At 54.1% G+C, this 21,499-nt stretch overlaps 1 protein-coding gene and 1 long non-coding RNA gene across 12 annotated transcripts in view; one reads left to right on the top strand and one right to left on the bottom strand.

Moving 5' to 3' along the window:
- The window catches only part of KDF1 (keratinocyte differentiation factor 1), a 13,678-nt gene extending 3,985 nt beyond the window's left edge, over positions 1–9,693 (bottom strand). Inside the window, exons 1-3 of one of the 7 annotated variants that reach the window (XM_089301251.1) lie at positions 9,546–9,687; positions 7,206–7,368; positions 22–1,092 (exon numbers count right to left, since the gene is read on the bottom strand). In XM_089301251.1, the coding sequence (XP_089157377.1) occupies positions 22–1,060 (1,039 nt within the window). In that variant the 5' untranslated portion in view covers positions 1,061–1,092; positions 7,206–7,368; positions 9,546–9,687. Of the gene's footprint in view, positions 1–21; positions 1,093–7,205; positions 7,369–9,082; positions 9,387–9,485 lie in introns of those variants that run through there. The other 6 variants (XM_089301249.1, XM_089301250.1, XM_051856802.3 and 3 more) reach the window with 6 other exon arrangements.
- Positions 9,606–21,499, top strand: part of LOC149125777 (uncharacterized) — a 23,941-nt gene continuing 12,047 nt past the window's right edge. Inside the window, exons 1-4 of one of the 5 annotated variants that reach the window (XR_016211205.1) lie at positions 9,606–9,740; positions 15,519–15,619; positions 15,937–15,990; positions 16,231–16,887. This is a non-coding gene — a long non-coding RNA (uncharacterized LOC149125777). Of the gene's footprint in view, positions 9,741–9,807; positions 9,947–15,518; positions 15,991–16,230; positions 16,888–21,499 lie in introns of those variants that run through there. The other 4 variants (XR_016211204.1, XR_016211202.1, XR_016211201.1 and 1 more) reach the window with 4 other exon arrangements.

Below are 21,499 nucleotides of genomic sequence, written 5' to 3'. Positions count from 1 at the left end.
GCCCCGCGGGGCCCCACCTACCATCCTGGCTGAGACCCGAGCCCACCATGGTCTCATGGCCACTGTCAGGGGCAGGGGCAGTGGGGGCAGCAGCCCGCGTGGAGCGCCCCTCTGAGGTCTGTGGGCGGGTGCGGCTCTTCCGGGTGCTGATGCGAATGATGCCGCGCACCAGGCGGCCCTCGGCGTCCTGCTCGTCCAGGTGGTAGTCCTGCGTGATGCTGCTGATGAGGTCTGAGATCTTGCTGGTCTTCTCCAGGAACACCGTGTCCGACGTGCACTTGGCCAGCTCATCGATCTGGTGCACGCTGAACAGCTCCGTCAGCTTCTTGAAGATGAGCACGTCAATCTCCCGGCTCGACATGGAGCCGCTGCCCATCTCCGGCAGGTCCAGGTCCGACTCGTGGAAAGAGTAGTATTCCTCGGAGCCACGGGGGCTGCTGGCCAGGGTGCTGGGCAGGCTGTGCCGCAGGGGCGGGGGCTCGGCCAGCGGCTCCTTGCAGCAGGAGTCCGCGTCAGGGGCTGAGGACGGGGTGTTGCGATAAGGATAGACAGGGATGCCCTTGAGCTTGACGTCAGGGTAGCTGAAGCTGCTGCCCATGTTTGACTTGAGTCGCTGGCCATCCCGCCGGCTGGGGGTTGCACGGTCAGGGCTGGGGGGCACACCATTGTGCTCCTTGGCCCAGCTGGCTTCGGCAGCCCCCTCAGCGGAGTCCCCAGCAGACAGGCAGGGGCTACAGCCCTGCACACAGGCTCCACAGCGCTGGAGGCAGTCTCGGCAGCGGCGGAAGCAGAAGGCAGCCCGGCACCAGTCCCACACCCAGGGTCGCCAGAGCAGGCAGCAGGCAGGGGGCTCGGCAGCTGGCTCAGCGGAGCCAGAGATGAAGGTAATGCTCTCGGGGCCATAATGGCCAGGGTCCTTGGGGTCTGGCCTACGGGCTCGGTGGCTTGGCAGAGGCTGGGCTGGCTTATCGTATGTCTCCAGGCATAATTCTGTTGGCTGCTCCCAGGGTCCCAAACGTGGTGGCCCAGATGATGGGCGGGGGTGTCCAGGGCGGGGCATGGCTCATCGCATGGTTTGTTACAGCCAGACACCTGCAGGGAACAAGCCAGGAAGGAGTCAGGTTCATAGGTCAGGGATAAACCTTAGGGCTGATCAGCAGAGCTTTGGACACCTGGCTTCTATCTATCGTTTAGTTTATTTGAAAGGCAGGGAGAGAGGTCCCTTCCACTGGTTTGTTTCCCAAGTGCCTGCAACAGCCAGGGATGAGCCAGGTAGAAGCCAGGAGAACTCAACCTGAGTCTACCACGTGGGTGAGTTGGCAAGACATTCAACCACTTGACCACCACCTGCTGCCTCTCAGGTGCACATCAGCAGAGGCTGGAATCAGGAGCAGAGTCCGGACCCGAATGCAGGCTTCCCAAGTGGAGTCGTAACAGTTAAGCCCAATGTCCACCCCAGCTTCTGGTTTCTGAGACCTGTGACGTGCAACCCTCACTTCCTGGGACTTCACACTCCCTGGGATGTTATTTAAAAACAAACAGGAGCGGCCAGCGCCGTGGCTCAGTAGGCTAATCCACCTTGTGGTGCCGGCACACCGGGTTCTAGTCCCGGCTGGGGCGCCGGATTCTGTCCCGGTTGCCCCTCTTCCAGGCCAGCTCTCTGCTGTGGCCAGGGAGTGCAGTGGAGGATGGCCCAAGTGCTTGGGCCCTGCACCCCATGGGAAACCAGGATAAATACCTGGCTCCTGCCATCGGATCAGCGCGGTGCGCTGACCATGGCGGCCATTGGAGGGTGAACCAACGGCAAAGGAAGACCTTTCTCTCTGTCTCACTCTCTCCCTGTCCACTCTGCCTGTAAAAAAAAAAAAAAAAAAAAAAAAAAAAAAAAAAAAAAAAAAACAGGAGCAGTGTTGTGGCACAGCCGGTTGGAATTACTGTTTATGGGGCCACTGTTGTGGCATAGAGGGTTAAGCTGCTGCACGGGCCTCCTACATGGGTGCTGTCCTGGCTGCTCCATTTCCAATCCAGCTCCCTGCTGATGTGCCTGGGAAAGCAGCAGAAGACGGCCTAAGTGCTTGGTCTCCTGAACCCACCTGGGAGACCCGGAAGAATCTGCTGGCTTTGGCCTGGCTACTGCAGCTATTTGAGGAGAGAACCAGCAAGTGGAAGATCTCTTTCTGTCTCTCCTCTCTCTAATTCTGCCTAAATAAATAAATAAATAAATAAGTCTTAAAAGAAGTAGTAGTAGGAGGAGGAGGAGTGCTGGTTACAGTCCCAGGTACTCTGCTTCTGACCCAGCTCCCTGCTATATGCCTGGGAAGGCCGCAGACCTAAGTACCTGAGCTTCTGCCACTCGTGTGGGAGACCCAGATGGAGTCCCTGGCTCCTGCCCTCAGCCCGCCCCAGGCCTGGCTGTTGTGACATCTGGGGAGTGAACCAGAAGATGAAGATTCTCTTTGTCTCTCCATCACTCTGTCATTCCAATAAATAAATCTTTTAAACACAAACAGGCATGATGCATGGTGGTGGTAGCTGTACAATATGAATATATTTAATCACAGGACTGTACACCTAAAAATGGTTTAAAAATGTGAACGTGTATTTTGCCACAAAAAAGATCTAGAATCTCCCTTTGGGAGAAGCAGTCTCCCCAGTGTCTCCTGCTGGTGGGCCCACGCAGAGCCTCCAAGGCTGCTCAACAAATGCTCTTCCGCGTGATTTGCTGGGATCCTGATCACTGCCATCCCTTTCCTTCCTGCATCCTTCGATCAGACGTGGAAGGTTTGGGGTCCCCTCCAATATTCCAATCAAACTCAGAACTGTGCTCCTAGCCACATGTAGTGGCAACCACTGTTTTGCTTCGTTTGATTAGACAAGAACATTGAGTCACAACATACATCTTTCCCCTTTTGATTTGGTTGCTAGGAAGCTCAGAACTAAGACTTTATTCACTCCACAAACACTGAGCCTGGTCTTACATTGGGCACTTTGGAACCAAAAATGTATCAGTTACAGATCTTGTTTTTGATGACTCACAGGTGGTTTTTCTAGAGGGAAAACAGACGTTTTGTAGGACACATGAGGCACTATGGGAGAATCCTCTCTGGCTGAGGGAGTCCCAGAAGGCTATGCAGTGGTGTATAGGGGAGGATCCCTGATCACATGTAGGCATTTATTGGGTCGTAACTATCCTCAGCCTGCGTTTTTGTTTTTGTTTTTAGATTTTATTTAGGGACCAGTGCTGTGGCATAGCAGGCAAAGTTGCTGCCTGCAGTGCCAGCATCTCACATGGGCGCCAGTTCAAATTCTGGCTGCTCCACTTCTGATCCAGCCCTCTTCCATGGCCTGGGAAAGCAGTAGAAGATGGCCCAAGTCCTTAAGTCCCTGCACCTCTGTGGGAGACCTGGAAGAAGCTCCTAGTTTCAGATCAGCACACCTCCGGCCATTGCGGCCATCTGGGGAGTGAACCAGCAGGTGGAAGACCTCTCTCTGCCTCTGTGTAACTCTGTCTTTCAAATAATTAAATAAGTAAATAAAGATTTTATTTAGGGGCTGGCGCTGTAGCATAGCAAGTAAAGCTGCTGCCTGCAACGCCAGCAGTGATCCGAAGCCAGGAGCCATGAGCTTCCTCCGGGTCTCCCACATGGGTGCAGGGCCCAAGCACCTGGGCCATCTTCCACTGCTTTTCCAGGTCATAGCAGAGAGCTGGATTGGAAGTGAAGCAGCCAGGACTTGAGCCGGCGCCCATGTGGGATGCTGGCACCATAGCACCAGCCTCATCCTGTACTTTCTTTTCTTTCTTTTTTTAAGGGAAAGGGTTTATTGGTGGGGAAACCGGATAGACCCAAGGGAAGGGTGAAGAAGGAAAAGAGGGAGGAAAGCCTAAGAGAGATCAAGAGACAGAGAGGGAAAAAAGACATGTGTTCAGGAACAGGTCCTCTTGAAACTTTGCTGGGTGGCGGGCAGGGAAGTAGGAGCAGCGAATCCCACTGTGTGTGGGGGGGTGGGGGTGGGGGGGTGGAGCTGACACCGGTGGTTGGGCCATGGGGCTTAGGACGGAAGCCTGCGGGCCAGGGCCCAAGATGGTGAGTGAGGCGTAGATGGTGCCACAGACTGTGCCGTTTTATTAACATCCCCCTCCCTTTTCTTTATAAAGCAAGTGTTGTATGGGATTACATTAGCCCCTAAAGCCCAGGAGGCGCAGAGGGACGATGATCTGTCTTTAGAGCTACTTCCTGCTGACGTGGGGCGATGTCTCAAGCCGCTGTCTCCTGAGTGTGGAGCCGAGTATACCCCCGTAGCGGCATTTGGTTGACCGCCTGGTTCATGCTGTATTTTCTACAACACGAATCCCTTTTCCTACTATCTGACTGAACACTGGTGTCCTCAACTGGTGAGGAGCAAGGGACTGGGCTAAAAGTTAGGACATCTGTGTTCTAAACCCAGTTCTGGCCATTGTAGGCCATGTGCCTTGGGCAAATCAGTGCCACTTCCCTAAACAGGCCACCATCGCCTCTCACCAGAGACTGTCAAGGCTCCCACTCCGGCAACCTCCTTCCCTTGTACTTGCTGCAGATAGTGAAGAACTTAAGAAAATGCACGAACCTGGAATAACCTGCAGAGACCACTTTAATTACATGATCAAAGTTAATATCGCCAGTAAGACGAACTGACAGCATGTGCCTCTTCCAGCTATAGCCTACTTATACAGTACTTCAGCCAAAAGTGCAACATCTGACTGTAATCATTAAGAAACCTCACACATGCCCAAGTTGAGGGACACAATGACTAGTGAAGGGGGCTGGCTTTGTGGCACAGCAGGTTGGGCAGCCACTCGCCACAAGAGCATCTCTTGTCAGAGCACCGGTTTGAGCCTGGGCTGCTCCACTTCTAAGCCAGCTCCCTGCAAACGTGCCTGGGCAAGCAGCAGATGATGGCCCAAGTGCTTGGGATCTTGCCACCCATAAGGGAGACCAGGATGGAGTTGCAGGCTCCTGGCTTCAGCCTGGACCAGCCCTGGTCATTGCAGCCATTTAGGGAGTGAACCCGTGGATGGGAGACCAACATCCTCCCCCCAACCCATTGCTCTGAAAATAAATCTTTAAAAAAATAAAAGCTTGGGGCAGGCGCTGTGGCACAGCAGGTTAATGCCTTAGCCTGAAGTGCTGGCATCCCATATGGGTCCCAGTTCAAGACCCAGCTGCTCCACTTCCCATCCAGCTCTCTGCTACGGCCTGGGAAAACAGGAGAAGATGGCCCAAATGCTTGGACCCCTGCACCCACATGGGAGACTGGGAAGAAGCTCCTGGCTCCTGGCTTCAGATCGGTGCAGCTCCAGCCGTTGCGGCCAATTGGGGAGTGAACCAACAGATGGAAGACCTCTCTCTCTGCCTCTCCTTCTCTCTCTGTGTAACTCTGACTTTCAAATAAATAAATAAATGTTAAAAATAAAAATCACTAAAATTTTTTTTAAATCTTTAAAAAAATAACTTGGGGCCGGCGCTGTGGCACAGCAAGTTAAAGCCCTGGCCTGAAGCACCAGCATCCCATATGGGCACCGGTTCTGGACCCGGCTGCTCCTCTTCTGATCCAGATCTCTGCTATGGCCTGGGAAAACAGTAGAAGATGGCTCAAGTCCTTGGGCCCCTGTACCCACATGGGAGACCTGGAAGAAGCTCCTGACTTCGGATTGGCTCAGCTCCAGCCATTGTGGCCAATTGGGGAGTGAACCAGCTGATGGAAGACCTCTCTCTCTTTCTCTACCTCTCTCTGTAACTCTTTCAAATAAATAAAATAAATATTTTTTTTAAAAAAATTAAAATAAAAACTAAAACATGATTGTGGATCAAGAGAAAAAAATGCAAACTAGATAATGTGGTTAATTGGTGAAACTGGAAAATACACTAGAGGGGCCGGCACTATGGTGCAGTAAGTTAATCCTCCACCTGCGGCGCCGGCATCCCATACAGACGCCAGTTCTAGTCCCGGCTGCTCCTTTTCCAATCCAGCTCTCTGCTATGGCCTGGGAAAGCAGTAGAATATGGCCCAAATGCTTGGACCCCTGCACCCACATGGGAGACTGGGAAGAAGTTCCTGGCTCCTGGCTTCAGATTGGTGCAGCTCTAGCGATTGCGACCATTTGGGGAGTGAACCAATGGACAGAAGACCTCTCTCTCTGTTTCTCCCTCTCATTGTCTATAACTCTACCTATTAAATAAATAAATAAAATCTTTTTTAAAAAAGAAAGAAAATACACTGGAAATTACTTAATAGTAGTATATGATGTTAAATTTCCTGAATATTTTTAGGTATTTATTTATTGGGGCTCTCAGTGTAGTACAGCAGGTTAAGCTGGCCCCTGTGACACTAGAGTCCCATATAAGCACTGGTTCAAGTCCCGCGATTCCACTTCCAAGCCAGCTCCCTGCTGATGCACCTGGGAAAGCAGCAGCAGATGACCCAAGCCCTTAGGCCCCGACACCCACGTGGGAGACCCAAATGGAGTTCCTGGCTCCTGCCTTCAGCCTGGTCTAAGCCCTGCCGATTGTTGACATTTAGGGAGTGAACCAGCAGACGAAAGATCTGTCTCTTGCACTCTTTATTTATTTTTAAAAGATTGCATTATTTATTTGAAAGGCAGAGTTACAGAGAGGCAGAAGCAGAGAGAGAGAGAGAGATGGGTCTTCCATCCACTGGTTTACTCCCCAAATGGCTGCAACAGCCAGAGCTGGGCCGATCTGAAGCCAGGAGCTTCTTCCAGGTCTCCCATGTGGGTGCAGGGGCCCGAGGGCATGGGCCATCTTCTACTGTTATCCCAGGCCACAGCAGAGAGCCGGATCGGAAGTGGAGAAGCCGGGACTTGAGCCAGCACCCACGTTGGTTGCCTGTACTGCAGGCAGCGGCTTTTGCCCACTGTGCCACAGCATGGGCCCCTCTCTATTTATTAATTTATTGGAAAGGCAGAGAGAGAGGAAGAGACTGAGTTAGATCTTCCATCGGCTGGTTTACTCTCCAAATGGCCACAATGGCCTGGGCTGTGCCAGACCGAAGCCAGGCGCCTGGAGCTGGGTGGGACTTGAACCGGCATCCACGTGGGATGCTGTGGTGTTGCAGGTGGCAGCTTAACTGGCTGTGCTGCAACGCTGGCTGCAACACAAGGCTCTCTGTTCCTACAATTCCTCAACCCGTCCCCTGGCTCCACTCACCACTCCAGGATCTCTGGTCAGACGGGAGCTGCTCTCCTGAGATCTTCTGCCAAGCTCTGTTAGCTGGGACGGCCTTGTACTTGAGGTTAGGCTAAGCCTATCTCCCCAGGGCCCGTGAGGCTGCTCAGGGGCGGAGACTATGCTGCTCCTTCTGCCTGGGTGTCTGCAACAGGGCGGGTACATCAGGTGCTGTTGTGGGGCCTCTGGGCAGAGAGGAGGGGCACCTGGGTGCTGAGGGTGACGGGAGGGGGAGGGGCAGCGAGAAATCCTGTCTCCAAAGGTGCGGGAACTGAAACTGCACAGCTGACTGTCTGGGGCATGCAGTTAAAAATCCTCGCTGTGGCTGGAGCAATGTCCAGTTGAGGATGGATTCAGTCATTCGCTCAGTTAGCAAACGTTCACTGAGGGTCTACCGTGTGCCGGGTGCTGTTCTGAAACCCCAGGGCAGAGCAGCAGACACAATTCCCTAACCTCAGGAGTTTGCGTTGTGAAGGAGCTCACATTGTCCTAAGTGCTCCGGGTGTGATAAAACACTTCTCTTAAGGCTCTATTACCACTACTCTGAAGCACACACAGTCCTAAAGTTGTCCAAGCCACACATTAGCCTGGCCCCAGGCTCCTATCTGCCAACCCTTCCTTCTCTCAAAGAGGACTCGGCTCTGTTTTCCAATGGCACCTGTTCCTTGTGAGGGAAGGGACAGTTAAAGCTGCCCACTCCCAGCTGTATGGAAAAGACAGTGGGAGCCCTGAGCCTGGCAGGCTCAGACTGTAGTCAGGAAGGTGGGCACCTCCACCCCTCTACAGCCACATGGAGCACACAGGTTCCTGGGCTTTGTAAAGGGATCAGGAAGTTTCCACCTCCCTCCCGTGCTGTCCTCCAAAGCCGGAAGACTTGCACTGCTGACTAGATCAACCCAACCGCGTTGCGTATCGGAGTGCTAGCTAGAGTCAGTCCCAGCTCTGCTGCTGATTCCAGCTTCCTGCTCGTGCACCCGCTGGGAGGCAGCAGGTGACGGATCAAGTGGTAGGGTCCCAGGCTTCTGGCTTTGACCTGGCTCAGCCCCAGCTGTGTGGGCATTTGCAGAACTAGTGGGTGGGAGGTCTCACCCTCTCTCTTTCTGCCTTTCAAATAAGTTAAATAAAAATTAAATAAATCCAGCAACTACATATTGAGCACATATAACATCACTGTGCTAAATGCTGAACAAACAGCAGAGAAGGGGCCAGAGGACCCCACACCCCACTTTGTGCAGCCCCTGCGGCTGCTCTGTGAACAAGTCATGCCCCTCCTTAGCACACACACCCGAAGCAGGGTAAGCAGGGTAGGCCACAGCCAGGGACACCTACACAGCTGACAGGGTCGGGGCGCTCTGGGGCCCACCTGCTGCTCTCCCTGCCCCCCCCCAGTGCTGGCAGCACGGGGTGAGGGTGTGGGAGAAGGGGAGTGCCACACACAGGTACCCGCTCCCCTCCAGCCTCTGAGTCCTCCTCAAAAGTCAAACCCCGCCGGTTTCCTACAGGCTGCATCCCTGGCTCCTGCCCCCACCTCCGAAATCCTATAAGCACCGTGGCCAGAGGCAAGGTTGTAAGCCACAGCTCCCACGTCTGGAAAAAGAGATGAGTATCCTCGCGGGCCCCCAGGGAGGTTTAAGTGAGAGACCGCAAGAAGCGGGTTTAGCGCAGTGCCGGTGCCCAGGAACGAACACACACACTCCCGGGGGTCTGCCTCGGGACCGCCCCTCCGTCCAGCGTCCCCAGGGACAGGCCCCGCCGCACCGGCCTTTGCCCCACGCCCATTGCCCAGCCCTGCTCATCACACAGCCGTGGGCTCGGACGCGGGGCATCCGTGCACCCCGAAGGCGCAGCCCGAGACTCACCCCTCGGCGGGGGATCCAGACCCCCGCACTGCTCCCAGCCTGGCCCAGCCCCCGCAAAGGCACCGCACTCACGGCGAGCGCCAGCCTCTCCAGGTACAGAACCCTCCGCCGCCGGCCGCCTCAGCCCCTCGCCCGTCCGACGCCGTTCCTCGGGGTTTGTCCGTCCGACCGTGCCCCGCGCCGGCCCGGCCCCAGGAGCGAACGCGGCCTCTCAACCCACTGTGGCCGCCCAGCCCGGGCGCCTGCCTGCTCAGGCCGCTCCCTGGCCCGCGCACCCCGGAAGTGGGAGGGTGGCCCCGAGGAGCCGGGCCCGAGACCCTCCCCCGTCCGTGCGCAGCCCCGGCGGGCTCCCCACGCTGACGACGCCCCGGTTCGCGCCCACTCGGGTCCGCGCGGGGCTTACCTGTCCCGCCAGGTGAGCCGCCTGCAGCTCAGCCCCTTCCCCGCCCCCCTCGCCGCTCACCTGGGGCGCAGGTGAGCGTCTCGCGGGAGCGCGGCACGGGCCGCCGCTGGGGACACACTTCCTTTCTCGCGAAGCGCGCGGCGCCGCGCACCTGGGCCGAGGCCCCGCCCCGGGACTCTGGGCGGGCCCCGCGGCCGGTGTTGGGGCGCCGGGCAGGGCGGCCTGCTTTGAGTCCCGGCGGAGCGTGATGAACAGGTGCTGGGCTCAGTCTCCTCTTCTGTTAGATGGGCGGGTGGTCCAGGGAGCACCCTGGCAGGCCTTAAACGCCTCCTCCGAGGCGGTTTCCTGGAGTCTGTCTGGGTCTCCGTTATGGAACTGTGCTGGTTTATCACAATGCCCAGCGCACACAATGCCCAGCGCACCGTTGCTTTCCTGACTCCTGTTAGCCTGTTACCTTGAGGGTAGGTCTGGCCTTGTTGCCTGTCCCCAGTGCCCACGCACAGGCCCTGGCACAGACCAGGAACTCAGGAAACATTCTTGACTGAGTGAACGGCTGGGCTCCGATTTCTTCCTGGGCCCTGGGTCCTCTGTGTGCTGGTCAGGTCACCTTCTCATCTGTTCCGGGAAACCTACAGGTGAGGAGAGTGACTCGGCTTTGGGGCCGGGCATTGCAGCCCCACTCAGCAGAGGTGGCCAAAGGCACCGTGAAAGCTGTCTCCCTGGGGTCTCTGTCTCTGCAAGACGCGACACCTGTGGAAGGCAGGCAGTCCGGGCTCAGGCTGTCCTGGGTTCCTGCTCGCCTTAATAAGAACTTAACCATCTCACCAATAAGTGAGTGACTGGTAGGGAGCATCCCCAGAACCCATGCTAAGCCCCTTGCACAGCATTATCAAATCTCTCCACTGATCGGCCGGGTGGGGTGGGGCAGGTATGTTTTTTTTTTTTTTTTTTTTGAAAGATTTGTTGACACAGAGAGGAGAGGTCTTCCATCCACTGGTTCACTCCCCCAATTGGCTGCAACAGCCGAAGCTGCGCTGATCCGAAGCCAGGAGCCAGGAGCTTCTTCCGGGTCTCCCACGCAGGTGCAGGGGTCCAAGGACTTGGGCTGTCTTCTACTGCTTTCCCAGGCCACAGCAGAGAGCTGGATCGGAAGTGGAACAGCTGGATCTCGAACCCTCCTAAACAGAGATACTCTGTTTAGGCATAATATTAGGTTCAGCCACATGAAACTGCTGTTAATTTATCTTTTTTGATACTTTTAAAAAGCCACTCCCCTCCCTATCCCATCCAGGGACGTGTGGCACTCAGGAAATGGGGTGCAGGTGAAAACCTTTGTGCAGGTTCATTCTTGGGGTACGGCCATAAGAAGCGCCCATATGGGAGGCAGGCGCTTCAGGCCAGGGCGTTAACCTGCGGTGCCACAGCACTGGCCCCGGGGCAGATGTTATCATTCCCATTTTACAGGTGGAGCAACTGAAGCTTAGAGAGGAAGAAATTGTTTGCTCAGGCAATGGGCACAAACCGTCTGAGCAAGAACCCTCCTTCTCTGAGCTCCATCTGCAGAGACAATGGTAGCTACCGCTGGGAGGAGTTGCAAGATGACCCATGCAAAGTGGGTAGACTTAGGCACAGGTGATCAGTTTCCAGCAGAGCCACTCCCCTCGACATCCCCTCCAGGGATGTGTGGCATTCGGGAAATGGGGTGCAGGTGAAAACCTTTGTGCAGGTTCATTCTTAGGGTACAGCCGTAAGAAGCATCTGCACAGGCGTGCCGAGAAGGAGCGTGGACAAGAATTAGTAGAAACAGTTTGGGGTGGTAGCTTCAAGCCAGAAGCAGCCCAGTGCCGCTGACGGATGATGCAAGCGTGTGGAGCGCCCACGCACATGAACAGAAAAGGGATGACAGCCAGCACTCGGCCGGCGTGCGCAATAAGATGATAGTGAGTGGAAAAAGGCAAAGCCAGAAGATGACATCTGGAATGGGATCCCTTTCACACAGTTCAGACACTGGAGCTGCTCTGTTTAGGCATAATATTAGGTTCAGCTGTATGAAACTGCTAATTTATCTTTTTTGATACTTTTAAAAAGATTGATTTATTTATTTGAAAGGCAGAGTTACAGAGAGGCAGAAGCAGAGAGAGAGAGAGAGAGAGAGAAAGAGAAAGGTCTTCCACTTCCATCTGCTGGTTCACTCCCCAGGTGGCCACAATGGCTTCCATCTGAAGCCAGGAGCCAGGAGCTTCTTCCAGGTCTCCCACATGGGAGCAGGGACCCAAGGACTTGGGCCATCTTCTGCTTTCCCAGGCCATAGTAGGGAGCTGGATCAGAAGTGGAGCAGCTGGGACTCAAACCGGCGCCTGTATGGGATGCCGACAATGCCAGCAGCGGCTTTTACCCACAGCAGCTGGGAGCTAGATCAGAAGTGGAACAGCTGGGACTTGAACCGTCAGTCATGTGGGATGCTGGTATCACAGGCAGGGCTTTACCTGCTGTGCCACAGCACTGGCCCCATCTTTTTTTTTTTTTTATCTTAAACATGACAGATGTATATGATTCAGCCTAACTTATATGTGAAAAAAAAAATGTTAGAATGAGCCACTCATGAGCACAGAATGATAGGCAGAGAGAATGGCAACAGCATGGCGCAGCAGCTCAGCTGATGACGATGGGTAACACGGAGTAAAAATGCTAACGTGGGGCCGGTGCGGTGGCGCAGCGGGTTAAGCCTCTGCCTATGAGGCCAGCATCCCCTGTGACCAACGGTTTGAGTCCCAGCTATTCCACTTCTGATCTAGCTCCCAGATAATGTTCCGGGGAAAGCAGTGGATGATGGCTCATGTACTTGGGCCCCTACCGCCCATGTGGGAGACCCAGATGGAGTTCCAGGCTCCTGGCTTCAGCCCAGCCCAGCCCAGCCCTGGCTACTGCAGCCATTTGGGGAGTGAACCTACAAATAGATCTCTGTCTCTCCCTCTCTCTCTCTGTAATTCAGCCTTTCAAATAAGTAAAATAAATCTTGTGAAGAAAACAAGTGAGTCTAGAGTCTTACGTAGTTTTTTCCCAATTGATTTATTCGTTCTTTAAAAATTAAGTACGTTTAAGGCCTGCACCGTGGTGGGAAGGTGAAACCTCTGCCTGCAGTGCTGCATCCCATATGGGCACCAGTTCGAGTCCTGGCCGCTCTTCTTCTGATCCAGTTCCCTGCTAATGTGCCTGGGAAAGCAATGGGAGGTGGCTCAAGAGCTTGGGTCCCTGCACCCACATGGGAGACCCGGAAGAAGCTCCTGTCTCCTGGCTTAGAATCAGCCCAGCTCCAGCCATTTTGGCCATTTGGGGACTAAACTGGTGGATAGAAGATCTCTCTCTCTCTCTCTCTTTCTCTTTCTCTTTTTCTCTTTCTCTTTCTCTCCCCTCCCTCTGCCTCTCTCCTTCTCTCTCTGTATCTCTGCCTTTCAAATAAATAAATAAATCTTTTTTAAAAATTAAGGTATGAGGGCTGGCGCTATGGCACAGTGGGTTAAAGCCCTGGCCTGCAGTGCCGGCATCCCATATGAGCATCGTGTCAAGTCCCAGCTGCTCCTCTTCCAATCCAGCTCTCTGCAATGCTCTGGGAAAGCAGTAGAAGATGGCCCAGGTCCTTGGGCCCCTGCACTTGCGTGGGAGACCCGGAAGAAACTCCTGGCTCCTGGCTTCGGATTGGCGCAGCTCTGGCCGTTGCAGCCATCTGGGGAGTGAATCAGCAGATGGAAGACCTCTTTCTCTGTCTCTACCTCTGTAACTCTGTCTTTCAAATAAATAAAAACAAATCTTTATTTATTTATTTGGACAGGCAGAGTTAGACAGTGAGAGAGAGAGAGAGAGAGAGAGAGAAAGGTCTTCCTTTTCCATTGGTAAACCCCCCAAATGGCTGCTACAGCCGGCACTGCGCTGATCCAAAGCCAGGAGCCAGGTGCTTCCTCCTGGTCTCCCATGGGGTGCAGGGCCCAGGCACTTGGGCCATCCTCCACTGCCTTCCCGGGCCACAGCAGAGAGCTGGCCTGGAAGAGGAGCAACCGGGACAGAATCCAGCGGGACTAGAACCCGGGGTGCTGGCGCCACAGGTGGAGGATTAGCCTAGTGAGCCATGGTGCCGGCCAAAAAATAAATCTTTAAAAAAAATAAAGTATGTACAATGAGTGTTGTGGTGCTGCAGGTTACACTGACACTTGGGACACCCACATCCCACATCACAGTGCTGATCTGAGTCCCGGCTGCTCCACTTCCATCCAGCTTCCTGCTAATGTGTCTGGGAGGCAGCAGATGATGCCCAAGTACTGGGTTCCTGCCATCCACATGGGGTACTTGGATGGCTTTCCTGGATCCTGGCTTCAGTCTGGCCAAGCCGCAGCTGTTGCGGGCATTTGCAGAGTGAACCAGCAGATGGAAGATTCTCTCTCTCTCTCTTTCTCTGCCTTTCAAGTAGATGAAAATAAGTATTTATTAAAATTAAGATATAACTTACAGATAGTAAAATTCACTGTTTTTATTGCTAAATTTTTTTTTAATTTTTTTGAAAGGCAGAGTGGACAGTGAGAGAGAGAGACAGAAAGGTCTTCCTTTTGCCGTTGGTTCACCCTCCAATGGCCGCCGTGGCTGGCACGCTGCAACCAGCGCACCGCGCCGATCTGATGGCAGGAGCCAGGTGCTTCTCCTGGTCTCCCATGGGGTGCAGGGCCCAAGCACTTGGGCCATCCTCCACTGCACTCCCTGGCCACAGCAGAGAGCTAGCCTGGAAGAGGGGCAACTGGGACAGAATCCGGCGCCCTGACCGGGACTAGAACCCGGTGTGCCGGCGCTGCAAGGCGGAGGATTAGCCTAGTGAGTGCTAAAGTTTTTTTTTTTTTTTTTAATTGTATTCAGGGCCAGCACTGTGGTGCACTGGTTTAAACTCCTGTCTGCAGTGTCGGCATCATATATGGGCACCAGTTCGAATCCTGGCTGCTCCACTTTGGAGCAAGCTCTCTGCTTATGGCCTGGAAAAGCAGCAGAAGATGGCCCAAGTCTTTGGGTCCCTGAACCCACGTGAGAGACCTGAAAGAAGCTCTTGGCTCCTGGCTTTGGCCTGGCCCAGCCCTGGCCATTGCAGCTATTTGGGGAGTAAACCAACAGATGGAAGATCTGTCTCTGTCTCTCTCTCTGTATTTCTGCCTTTCAAATAAATAAATAAAGATTTATACATAAATCTTTTGGTATCTTTATAAATAAATAAATCTTTTATTTTAAAAAAGGTTTATTTATTTATTCAAATGCAGAGCAACACTGAGAAGGAAAGACAGGGAGAGACCTGTTGAATCTGAGGGTTTGTGAGACAGTAAGACAAACCACAACTCCGTGGATGGCACTCGGGGTGCTGGTTAGAAGCCGCACCACCTGCAGCCTTGGGCCTGAGGGTCAGGTCAGGGGAATTGGGCTGATGTGTGCATCCGGCTTCCAGGCTTCAGCCTGTCTGTGTCCCTTCCTCCCTTCTGTGGCTGTCTGGTTTGCCTAGTGTGCTTCTCCCAAAGGGGCACTAGGGGGCAGCACACAGCAGTGGAAATTGCCAGAACTTCAGAGTCACTGTATCTGGGTTGGAATCCTAGATGCACCATTACCCATAACTTTAAAAAAAAAAGATTTATTTTTATTTATTTGAAATGTAGTGTTAGAGGGAGGGACAGGAAGAGAGAGATCAATCTTCCATCTGCCCATTCACTCCCCTAATGGCCGCAACAGCCAGGGCTGGGCCAGGCCAGAGACAGGAGCCAGGAGCTTCTTCTGGGTCTACCATGTAGGCGCAGGGACCCAAGAACTTGGGCCATCTTCCACTGTTTTTCCAGGCCATAGCACAGAGCAGGATCTGAAAGAGAGCAGCCAGGATTTGAACTGGTGCCCATATGGGATGCCGGCACTGCAGACAGTGGCTTAACCCAATGTGCCACAGTGCTGGCCTCGAATGCAATTAAAAAAAAACAAATCTTTAAAAATAAACACAGTCATATTCTTATGCTTTCCCAGGCACATTAAGCAAGGAGCTGGATCGGAAGTGGAGCAGCCAGGACTCGAACCGGCACCCATTTGGGATGCTGGCGTTTCAGGCGGCAGCCTTCCCCTGGGAGGTGAGGAGCAAGGGTGCTGGGCCCTGCAGTTGGAGCCCTGGAATGCTGAGGAGCCGGGCTGTGGAGCTCCAGGAACTCTAGACTACTTGCTATGTCGGGTGGGAGACCGCAGGTGCACCTGGAATGGGAGGGGCTCCCTGGCTCCACCTGGCATTGCACCCAGGTGCTGGGCCTGGAGGAGGCTGGGTGCTGAGGAAGCGCCCTGCACACGGTGGTCGGGCAGGGGCTGCTCCTTTGGCCGTGACTTTGGTTCCAAGCCCTGGTAGACGGATTCTGCAGACTCTTGTGCTCAAAGAGCCTTCATCCCATCGCTTCAGCTGATGGAGGCGGCAATGAAGCACAGGACAGGGACCGCCTTGTGAGGCCACACGGTGAGTACACAGCGGGTGTGGCGACAGCTGACCCCCTGGTCCTTCCCGTGGCTGTGTGTGGCGTCAAGATGCACCTGGGCTCAAATCCTGCCTTTGCTACTTAGCAGCTTGGAGCTCTGGGCAATGGACTGGGAGCTCTGGGCTTTAGTAACATCCATGAATTCCTTTAGCCCTTCGCTTCCCTACACCCCCACCCCCACCATGCTGCTCCGTCCCCAACCCCTCCCACCTCCCACACAGGTCACAGATACGCAGGCCTGGGCTGACTCCCCTGCTTACTCACGGGGAGCGACAGACAGCACAGGCCGCTGAGCAACCACCACCCACTCTCTGCCCGCCCTGCAAGCTCATTTCCTCTCCGAAGCTGGTCCAGAGGAGCCCAGCTGTACGGCTGCCTCCTGGGCTATCTCAGGAGGCTGTCCCAGCCAAGCGGACTCTAGATCTGCCTCACCCCGACCCCAGAAGGGAGCTGACTGATGTCACCTGGGACACTAACCAGGCTGGGGCGGGTGTTTGTGGAAGGAGTGAGGGAGCACCTCCGCCCACTCCCTCTCTCGGGAGCCGGTGACCACCACCGTCACCTCCTAAACCACTGTCGTGACAGAAAGAGCCCTGGAGAGGAGGTCAGACAGATGGGGGAGGTCATCCTGGCCCGCCTTTCCCACGGCGTGAGTTTGGGCAATGACTTCATTTCTCTGAGCCTCAGTTTCCTCTTCTGTAAACGGCCTTCCCAAGGAGGAGACATTTTAGCTGAGAACTGAATGACTTAGACGTAAAGAAGGGGAGGGAGAATCTTCCAGGCAGAGCATACAGCTGGTGCAAAGGCCCTGGGGTGGGGGATAGCTTGGCATATTCAAGAAACAGAAAGGAAGCCAGTGTTTCTGGAGTGCAGTGAGCCAGGGGGAGACTGATTGGGGACCGGGGGCTTGGGGGTGGGGAAGGTGATGCCGGCTCTGCCTCTCCAGAGTCTTGGGCAGGGGAGGGACTAGATTTAACCAATATCTCAAAAGCTGCACTCTGGTCACTGGATGGTGACCACAGGAGGGCAAGCCTGGAAGCAGGGCGTCCAGCCGTCCAGGGCCGAGATGGTGGTGCCAGGGGACATGGGGAGCAGTGGTTGGCTCACAACACATTCTGGGCACGGAGCCCCAGGTCTGGATGTAGAGGGGAGGCAGGCGGAGGACTCGGGGTGCCCCTTGTTTCATGACCTATGGCTGATAAATAAACCCCACCCCTCAAACTGCCAGACTTGTAAAAATTCTGTGGTTGCTTGGGGCCCAGCTGAGCGGTTGTGCTGGTTTCCTGTGGGCGGCTGCATTCACCTGGGAGCTGGGCGGGGGCTGGATTGCCGGGGTGGCTTCACCTCTCCCCTGGCCTCTGCCAGTCCTCTTCACAGTGGGGCCGCTGGCTTGCAAGAGACAAGCCCCAGCGTGCAAACTCTTAACGCCTCTGCTTGCTCCATGCTCTCGATGCCCTGCTGGCCGAAGCCTGCAGTGAACCTGGGAGGGGCCCACAGCAGAACACGGACATCTGGACACCTGGCTGAGCAGTGTAACAGTTTAGCACAACCTGGAGCCAGCGTCATGGCACAGCAGGTTAAGCTGCCACCTGCAGTGCTGGCATCTCATGTCCGAGTGCTGGTTCAAGTCCTGGTTGCTCTGCCTGCTGATGTGCCTGGGAAAGCAGCGAGAGATGGCCCAAGTGCCTGGGCCCCTGCACGCATGTGGGAGACCTGGATGGAGCTCTGGACCCCTGGTTTTGGCCTGGTTAAACCCCTGCTGTTACAGCCATTTGGGGAGTGAACCAGCGATGGAAGAGCTCTCGCTCTCTCTCTCTCTCTCTCTCTGACTCTGCCAAATAAATAGGTAAGTCTTTAAAAAAAAAAAAAAATGTGGCAGTGGCCCGAGGAAACTGATGAAGTTCAAGGGTAGAGCTGGGTTTGCTGGGGTTTGGGGGTGGTTAGATTGTGTCCTGCCCCAGGACCCCCCAGATGACAGCCTGGGGAGGAGAGTAGGCTGGAGATAGCCAATGGCAGCACAGACACCTGGCAGGTGTGGTGGGGTGGGGAGAGTGAGGCCAGAGGGCGGTCTTACCGAGCCCTTGCTCTGTGCCTGGCCCTGGGGAGATCCAGGGAGGAATAAGACCCGCTATGACATTAGGGGGTTCACAGTGTGTATGCAGGGGTGCCACTACAGTGACAGAGCAAGAGCTTGGTACTGCACTGAAAGGCAGAGGTCTGGAAGGCGCGATCCCAGGAGTGCTTCCTGGTGGAGGAGTGCTAGGCGAGACAAGATGGTGGAGCTGGAGCAGGGAGAGGCCAGCCGGAAGTGCAGGGGTAAAAGTGACCTCTTACAGACCAGCTTCAGAGAGCACTCTGCATTTTATAGGTGAGCAAACTGAGGCTCATCTCAGCAGGGAGAAGTAACTCCTCCCAGATCCACTCACCACGTCCTGGACTTCTTTCCACCCAGCTCAGAGGGAAAGGGGAGAGGGAGCTGCATGGGAGCGCCCCTCCCTCTGTCCTGGACTTGCGCCACCTCCCCTAAGCATGCCCTGTCTCTTCTCTCTGTGGGCAGAGACAGAAAGAGAGGTGATGACATGGACATGGGTGGGGCAGACCCAGACTCGCCCTCAAGGACCCCCCAGTCTGAGGGTGGAGCCCCCAGCCTTGACCTCAGAGATTTATGCTGTCTGAGGGGTGGCTGAAATATGGGTCTGATCTCAGGGATGAAGGATGGAGGGAAACTGTGTGGAGACCAGAGGTCAGAGGTCAGGGCCAGAGGTCTAGGCAGGTTCCCTGCAGAGTAAGAAAGGGAGGTAAACTTGCCAGGGTTAGCCCCTGGGGATTAAAGTTGGGAGATAGGTGGGAGGTAGGGAACTTAAAGCTTAAACTGAACTTGTCCTGCTCTTCCAGACTGGCCCCAAGGGTCCCTAGCACTCTGCCACGAGAAGCCCCCCAGCTCAGCAGCGCAACAACAGGCGAGCTGGCGAGCTCTGACCCCCACGGGGGAAGAGACACCTGCCTGCTCCCAGCTTGTCTGTCTGGGGTAGGGCCACCGCTGTCTGGGGCCGGGCGGGGAGGGGGGAGATAGGAGGAGTGGGGCGGAGGGAGCTGAAGGGGGCGGGAGAGTTTGTGCTCACACCTAAGACTTCTTTTTCCTGGCGCCTGAGCTCTCTGTACAGGGGCTGACAATCGGGCTGAGATGGGGTGGGCGCAAGGTGGGGGTGTATGGCTGGGGGAGGGGCAGGCATGATCCCAGACACAGCAGAGGGCTGTGGAGATGGGCACCACGAGGTTCTGAAATGGAGGGAGGAAAGCAGCAGACACAGGGGAGGTGCACACATTCAAGGAACGGGCTGTCGTTCTTCCGCACCAGCTCAGAGCCCCCCACTCCATCCGGCGGCTGGGAAACCCAGGCTCTGTTACTGGGGGCTCTCTCAGCCTGGGCCAGCCCTGGCAGTTGCAGCCATTTGGGGAGTGAACCAGAGGATGGAGGATCTCTCTCTCTCTCTTTCTCTCTCTCTAACTCTGTAAAGTCCCCCATTGCTATTTTTTTTAAACTCAGGTAAATGTTTAAACTCTGGTATCTTTTATTTTAAAGATTTATTTATCTATTTGAAAGTAAGAGTTACACAGAAAGAGGAGAAGCAGAGAGAGAGAGAGAGAGAGAGGGAGGCAGAGAGAGGGAGGAGTCTTCCATCTGATGGTTCACTCCCCATTTGGCAGCAATGGCCAGAACTGCGCCGATCTCAAGCCAGGAGCCAGAAGCTTCTTCCAGGTCTCCCATGCGGGCACAGGGACCCAAGGACTTGGGCCACCCTCCACTGCTTTCCCAGGCCACAGCAGAGAGCAGGATTGGAAGTGGAACAGCCGGGTCTTGAACCAGCGCCCATATGGGATGCCAGCGCTTCAGGCCAGGGTGTCAACCCGCTATGCCACAGCGCCGGCCCCTCCCCCCCATTACTATTGTATTAGAGTCTATGTCTCCCTTTAGATCCCTTAACATTTCTTTTAAATATCAAGGTGCCCTTTAATTAGATGCATATACATTTCTTATAGTCACATCTCCCTGTTGTATTGATCCCTTAATCATTACATAGTGCCCGTCTTTGTCTCTTTTAACAGTTTTTGTGTTAAAGTCTATTTTGTCTGATATTAGGATGGCTACACCAGCTCTTTTTTGGTTTCTGTTCACATGGACTATCATCCTTTCGCTTTCAGTCTACATGCATCTTTGTTGGTGAGATGTGTTTCCTGTACGCAGCAAATAGATGGGTTTTGTTTTTTAATCCATTCAGCCAGTCTGTGTCTTTTTTTTTTTTTTTTTTTGACAGGAATAGTGGATAGTGTGAGAGAGAGACAGAGAGAAAGGTCTTCCTTTTGCCGTTGGTTCACCCCGCAATGGCCGCCACGGCTGGCGCGCCATGGCTGGCGCGCTGCGGCTGGCACACCGCGCTGATCCGAAGCCAGGAGCCAGGTGCTTCTCCTGGTCTCCCATGGGGTGCAGGGCCCAAGCACTTGGGCCATCCTCCACTGCACTCCCTGGCCACAGCAGAGAGCTGGCCTGGAAGAGGGACAACCGGGACAGAATCTGGCGCCCCAACCAGGACTAGACCCCGGTGTGCCAGTGCCACTAGGTGGAGGATTAGCCTATTGAGCCGTGGCACCGGCCTGTCTGTGTCTTTTAACTGGAGAGTGAGGCCATTTACATTCAAGGTGACTATTGATAAGTAATGACTTTGCCCTGCCAGTTTTCCACAAAAATTCCTATTTTTCACTTTGGATTTCCTTTGCACTTCTACTGGGAGATTTTCTTCCTTTACCTTCTTTCGTAGGGATGACCATGTTTCTGTGTTTCTGTGTGCAGCACATCCTTAAACTTCTTTTGCAGGGCTGGACGGGTAGTGACAAATTCTTTCAATTTCTGTTTGTTATGGAAGGTCTTTATTTCACCTTCATTCATAAATGAGAGCTTTGCAGGGTACAGTGTTCTGGGTTGACACTTTTTTTTCTCTTAAGACTTGGAATACATCTCTCCATTCTCTCTTAGCCTGTAGGGTTTCTTATGAGAGATCCACTGTGAGTCTAATTGGAGATCCTCTGGATGTGATCTGGGATTTCTCTCATGCACATTTTAGAATTGTTTAGTTATGTTTTACTCTGGTGAGTTTGATTACAATGTGTTGTGGTAAAGATTTTTTCTGGTCATGTCTATTAGGAGTTCTGTGTGCTTTGTGCACTGAATGTCTGTTTCTTTTTCCAAATTAGGGGAGTTTTCTGTTATTATTTCACTAAAAAGGCCTTCTAATCCTTTTTTTCTTTTCATGCCTTCAGGAACTCCTAGAAACCCCATGGTGGGTTGTTGGACATATCCTGTAGATTACCATTGATGATTTTTAGTTTTATAATTTCTTCTATTTGTTTTTTGTCTGACTGTATAATCTCCTGTGCTTTGTCTTCTAAGTCAGATATTCTTTCTTCTGCTTTGCCAATTCTGTTGTTAAGGCT

Source organism: Oryctolagus cuniculus, chromosome 7 (assembly GCF_051225735.1).
Source record: "Oryctolagus cuniculus isolate XC-2025 breed Fujian yellow rabbit chromosome 7, ASM5122573v1, whole genome shotgun sequence".
Taxonomy (NCBI): Eukaryota; Metazoa; Chordata; class Mammalia; order Lagomorpha; family Leporidae; genus Oryctolagus; species Oryctolagus cuniculus.
Note: the sequence above shows the minus strand (reverse complement) of the source record. Positions and strands in the feature narration are given on the sequence as shown.